A 6,106-nucleotide genomic window follows, 5' to 3' on the forward strand; every position below is an offset into this window, starting at 1 on the left:
CATCGTCTTGACGTATTGTGTCTGACTCAAAGACGTGGATTCACTCTGTTCAGTAGAATGTAGAGGATCTGTCATTCATTTGCACCTGTTCGATCTATTCACCGGTTCCGTGTCAGAACAAATCTCTTCCTCGTCAGCAGTACCACCGGGTAAACGCTTCTGTCGTGCAGGTTTCCGGTTCACATTCATCGCTGTCGGTGGGTTAGAACTGCTGTCAACTCGCCGGGCGATGAATGACAACCGTGTCCGTGCATAACCACGTTTCCCACGGCGTCCGTGACACCTGTTCGCTCCGCTGCTCGTGTTTGTCTGACTGTATGTAATCTCCTGTGCATAAACAATGAATTTAATAAATGTTTTAAAAGAGAAAAAAGACGACATTGTTGTGTGTTTTGTAAAAAGTGGCAAATATTAATATTAATCTATACAATTCAACGGTACACGAATTAGTATGTTAAATTGTTGATGTCTTCTTCTTCTTCCTCCTCTTCTTCTCCTTCTCCTTCTTCTTCCTGTTCTTCTTCTTCTCCTTCCTGTTCTTCTACGCTTCCTTTTGGCGGCATACTACTAACACATACTTTCAGGCTTTTTATAATTAGGATTTTATTTGTATCACCCCCGGCAGATATTAAACCACGAACACGTTTACAAGCCATTCTCTGCGTTTTGTCACAGTTACAATATTGTTAAGCTTAATAAAACCCTGGAACTTTGCGAAAAGACTTAAACAAAATGACAGGTAAGTGTTGGCCTTAATAACTGACGTCAGCTCAACGTTTCTGTTTTCTGTTCCTGGCCAGTGGTTTTATATATATATATAAATATAATATATATACACATAAAAAGTAATTGATGCAAAGATAAATAAATACATTGTTTCTTTAGGTGTTTTCTGTTTAATATTTACAGAATAATGCAGATAATTGTAAAATGTTTAGCATCAGCTAGCATCAAAAGAAATGTTTGTAGAATAGCCACGGCAGCTACACAATGTTTGTAGAACGGACAACGTCAAAATTGGTGTCTACTAAAAATTTAAACATCACGTACAACTTTTAACTGGGCCACAGGCAGAATTTAATCATTCTATTACTTCTATAACTTCTATAAATAATTAAAAGAAGAGTTATGCACTTGTTTATTCGGCGCTCAATCCTGCTGCACCAAGGTGAGATAGCCCTGTACTGGCCTCTAGCGGAAATAGTAATCATTGCACATGGTAGAAATGCTGGATGTCATGAATTCCTTCATACACACACACAATTAAAGTATTGAGACGCCCTCTTGTGGTGCGAAGGGGAAGTGGGACTTGTGCAGCTCTGTTTTGGTCACAATGCTACAGGGATAGAGTTCCACAGGTGGAGTAAAAAAATTCTGTTGGTCCTGTGATGTACTGCAGCTACTTCTTTATTATTATTATTATTATTATTATTATGTTATATTTTACAGTACATGCTGTACTTGTGTAATTCTCCACAGCAAACACATGCTAAAGGAAAAAAAAACCAAAAAACCCCAAACCCAGATTTTTGTGTGACACTCACATGTCAGAATGTGTGTGTGTGCATGTGCCTACCTGTCAGAGCTGAAACAGTCATTCTTGCTAAAGGTGCAGTGCAGTTGTGCTTGGTTTAACCAGGAAATCGCCTTTTTAACGCCTGGTTGTGATTGGACAGTGACAGTGAATTCTAACTGTAACAATGCAGACAGGTAACCTGAGGTGGACTTCCTGTACCTGCCTCTGGATCCTGATGTTTGGAGCTGTGTTAGGATCTGCCGAAGACATGGAGACGCCAGAGACTGCTGCCAAAGTGAGTGTCAAACAGTCAAACTCTTTAGAGGTACTTTTTTTTTAAAGGCACATTGTTTCACATTAAGCTGAATCTATTTACAGCTGATGGAATGAACTATTTATTTATTCACCACAGAATTAATTACATCAGAATCACAGCTTCTTTATGACATTCCATGTTAATTCAGAGGTTGAACTGAATCGTTTTTTTTAGTGATTACTTAACACTGTAGTCCACAGGAATGTGTACGTGAGGAGAGCTATGTTGCAATACATAAATTCACCACTAAATGTCGCTGTAGCATCGGCAGTATAGTGTACTGTATTCTTAAATTTACATTGAGTAAAATTAAGGATTTGTGACAAATTCATTGACATCGATTCTGTTAGAGTTAAAGAAGTTAAATTTCCAATTTGCTCTGGGAGAAGAAACAACTGATATTTAAAGACAAGACGTCGTTGTAAGATATATTCTAGCAGATATATTCTAGACAACATTTTGTAAAAACTTTTTTATTTTAATTGCACTACCTTTTTAATTAAATCTTTCCCCCCAGAGCCCCGTCCGTCAGTCCCCCTCTCTGTGTGCCGGGGAGCAGGACTTTGTTGACAGGAGGAAGAAAATTGTCCTGAAGTCACTGAACAACCTGGGAATCAACTGTACTGCAGTAAGAAAACAACAACAACAACAGGGTTGGGGGTGTTTGGGAATTCATGTCCAACACTCAGCTACTTTCTTCTGCTAATTATTTTTTTAATTTGTTTTTGAGACAATGGGAATGACTGTGGCTGCATAAAAGACTGATAATGACGGCTGTTATTCATTTTAACAACCTTTGTGTTCCAATGCTGTACTTTAACAAAGTCTTCTTGTCACTGACTCCCCCCTCCCCCGTCTCACCCCTCCGTCCTGCTCCACCAGGACTCTGTTCCTCACATAGCTTTTTTGGCTTCAGGCGGTGGTCAGAGAGCAGCTGTGGCCCTGGTGGGTTCTCTCCATCAGCTGCAGAAAGACGGTCTGCTGGACTCACTGCTCTACCTGAGCGGAGTTTCTGGTTCAACCTGGTAAAAAAAAATTGTATTCATTTTTTTCATTCATTTTTAAAATGTTTACATTTTTAAAAAATAAAGTATCTTGTATTTTATACAGCATGTAAATCCCTCTGCTTCCCTGCAGGTGGTAGTATCAAGTTAAACTTTTCTAAGGCTTGTTTCTGGTCCAAAATCCTGTTTTTATACAAAGTTTTTGGGCAGTTTTTGGTTTTTGACCTGGGCGTCTTCTCTGTCCTCGGCTGAAAGGTCGATGGCCTCCCTGTACAGCGACCCAGAGTGGAGCCTCAACATGGACCGGGCCGTGTCCAGGCTGTCAGGTCCAGGAGTGGAGCTGAACCAGGCTCTGGCCTGGCTGGTTGACACAGCACAAGAGGAGTCCTTCTCTCTGTCCGACGTCTGGGGCGTTTTGACCTGTGCTGGGATCATGAAGCAGGTCGGACAAGAGATAACACACACACACACACACACACACCAGGGTCGTCCTTACATGTCGGTGTTTGACTCCTGATCAGATGGACCAGCGCCGGCTCTCAGACGAGGCCAGTTACAACGCCACCAACCCTTACCCCGTCTACAGTGCCGTAGAGAAGACGTGCTTTTCACACGGAGCCACTGCAGGTTCTGACTGCTTCACATTCAACTGTTGACTGAGGGAGAGGAGGAGGAGGAAGAGTAAAAACTGACACGGTCTGTCTCACAGGGAAGTGGTTGGAGATGAGTCCCCACGAGGCTGGATTCACAGAGATCGGACTCTTTGTCCCGACGACTCTGCTGGGGAGTAAGTTCCAGAAGGGGGAGCTGTTGGAGCAGAAGCCTGAGATGGACATGATCAGACTACTAGGTCAGTACTGTGACGTCAGATCAGTGAGAGCAGCCACTACCTTTTTTTTTTTCCATTAATTGTTCTGTCTGAGTGGAAGGAACCCAGTGAATATAAAAACCAGTATAAGGGGAGAAAATAGAAAAAAATAAAGTGTGTGTGTGTGTGTGTGTGTGTGTGTGTGTGCAGGTGTGTTAGGATCTGCACTGGCTGATGAGGACATGATCAAAGACCTAATCCCTTGGCTCAACCATAAGCAGAGTACGTCACACTCACATGTATCGTTACCTTTGACAGACAGTTTTTATTTGGTCTTTTGACAAAGTCTTGACTCAGTAAACGTTACTAAATTCTGTTCATTTTATTATCGATTGATTGATTTGATATTTTTCAGTCTTGGACGACGCGGCTCAGCAGTACGTCCGTGTCTACAGCTCCCTGAATAAACTGTTGGTCCTGATGAGCAGCACGGTCCAGGCCCCGGCTCCTCTGTCGGCCCTGAACGACCTTCAGGGAATCCTGTCAGGTACCGAGTTGACCGGTGCTGACCACGCGGCACAGAGAGATGCACAGTAACAGCCGAACTCTCGTGGTTTTTCAGACATGGTGAAACGGAACCAGTCAGTGTTGCTGGAGTCGAAGAGTCCAGAGGAGAAGGAGAGACTGTTCCAGCAGTGGACCCAGGACCTGCTGACTGCCGTGCAGACCTGGAGCCAGAACCTGGAGGATGGAGACTTCAAAACCCACGGTCTGTGTAGCACACAACCAGACAAACTGGAAATACACGCTTTCTTACAGGAAGAGTTTCTGAATCTTTTTTCTGTGTTTTTCTCCACAGTTGGTTTGCTGGTGAACCAGGTCCTTCCCAGTGTAGTGGAATGGGAATGGGGAACAACCAGTAACTTCCTGTACCAGTATGAAGGTGAGTTCACGGATCTGTTCTGTAACTGTTAAAAAAAAAAAAAAAAGTGGAACTTCTCTTCTGTTTAGGTAAATGTTCACATGACTTCTGCCTAGCAACAGATGACAAACAAAGAAGGTTTAGAGTCAAAATGTCTAATTATAAAACGTCCTGACACACGAATGTATTTATCTGATAATTTGCTCTGTATTTAAATATATGTTTGAATAAATGGATATCTGGAGGCTGAAGATTTTTTTCTTTTCAGTCAGTAAATGTATTTTTACAGTGTCACGACCTCATCTTTGATGACAGGTTTGTGTTTGTGTCCAGATTCCTCCGTCCCTCTCTGTCTCAACACCGCGGAAAACATTCACCTGATCGATGCTGGGCTGCTGATCAACGTGGGCTACCCTCCATTTCTGGGCCACAAGAGGGACATCGACCTGATCATCGCACCAGAGTACAGTGCTGGGAACATGTTTGAGGTAACTTCAGCTGCAGTACACCGTAGTGGTGGATGAAAAGTGTCCCTGAAGCTAACGCTGTAGCTAATTTAAAGTAAAAAATTAAACTGTCACCAGATACTGAGTTCTATGTAATATGTCGTAGTTTTACTCAGTGGACCCAGATCAGTGGACCCAGAGCCCTGCAGGGGTCCACGGTCCAGTGGTTGGAAACCTCTGCTTCTAAAGTACAGTTGACACATTTAGCAAAAATGCCCAGTACTGGTCCGGGGCCCAGTGGTTGAGAACCTTGAAAAAAACCAAACAAACAAACTGAATGATTTATTTTTCTTCATATCCTCAACAAAATCTTTGTCTGTCGTTTTCTGACAAGTATAAAGCTCACAGTTAATACAGCTGTGTCTGCGTCTGTGTGTGTGTCTGTGTGTGAGAGAGTGTGTGTGTGTTTTCTCAAAGCTCAGTCTCAGTCGTTCGCCCAGTGTGTACACTTGTCTGTCCACAGAAAAGAACTGACTTCAACAGAATCGTGTTTCATTAAAATGTTAAAACATTAAAATTAAAACGTGAACCTTTTACCCATCATCCTCCCACAGCCGGTGTTGTATCCTCGTCCATATTTGAATACTGAGCCCTGATATGAGACTCCCTCCTGCAGAATTCTCAGGACTATCTCCCAGACTCTAAGCAGCTCCATAAACATAACAGATAAAATTATACAACTGTTTTCACAGCGCCGGCGCTCGTGACTATAAAATGAAAATGACCTTCATTTTTACATTTGTTCCAGACAGTTAGAACGTTGAAACAGGGAGGAGAAAAATATGAATAAACAAAAACCTGAAGCAGCCGTTCTTCTTGATCCGTCCTGTCTCTTCTCAGACCCTGACCCTGGCCAGAGACTACGCTGCCGAGGTGAAGAAGCCGTTCCCAGAGATACACCGGCAGATCCTGGAGGACAGGGAGTGGCCCAAGGACCTGTACGTCCTGGAGGGGACCAACCAGGCGCCCACCATCGTCTACATGCCACTGTTCAACAGACGCAACTGTAAAGGTGGGTTCCACTTTTGATATTT

The 6,106-nt window shown here is 43.0% G+C and overlaps 1 protein-coding gene across 1 annotated transcript in view; it reads left to right on the top strand.

Moving 5' to 3' along the window:
• Positions 1-528: 528 nt before the first annotated feature.
• Positions 529-6,106, top strand: part of LOC103393578 (cytosolic phospholipase A2 gamma) — an 8,856-nt gene continuing 3,278 nt past the window's right edge. Inside the window, exons 1-13 of the mRNA XM_017040345.2 lie at positions 529-739; positions 1,707-1,811; positions 2,350-2,460; positions 2,715-2,857; positions 3,092-3,278; positions 3,358-3,463; positions 3,546-3,686; positions 3,855-3,926; positions 4,060-4,191; positions 4,267-4,413; positions 4,504-4,587; positions 4,900-5,054; positions 5,913-6,084. Coding sequence (XP_016895834.1) covers positions 1,752-1,811; positions 2,350-2,460; positions 2,715-2,857; positions 3,092-3,278; positions 3,358-3,463; positions 3,546-3,686; positions 3,855-3,926; positions 4,060-4,191; positions 4,267-4,413; positions 4,504-4,587; positions 4,900-5,054; positions 5,913-6,084 — 1,510 coding nt within the window. The 5' untranslated portion in view covers positions 529-739; positions 1,707-1,751. The remainder of the gene's footprint in view (positions 740-1,706; positions 1,812-2,349; positions 2,461-2,714; positions 2,858-3,091; positions 3,279-3,357; positions 3,464-3,545; positions 3,687-3,854; positions 3,927-4,059; positions 4,192-4,266; positions 4,414-4,503; positions 4,588-4,899; positions 5,055-5,912; positions 6,085-6,106) is intronic.

Source organism: Cynoglossus semilaevis, chromosome 17 (assembly GCF_000523025.1).
Source record: "Cynoglossus semilaevis isolate Cse_v1.0 chromosome 17, Cse_v1.0, whole genome shotgun sequence".
Lineage (NCBI taxonomy): Eukaryota > Metazoa > Chordata > Actinopteri > Pleuronectiformes > Cynoglossidae > Cynoglossus > Cynoglossus semilaevis.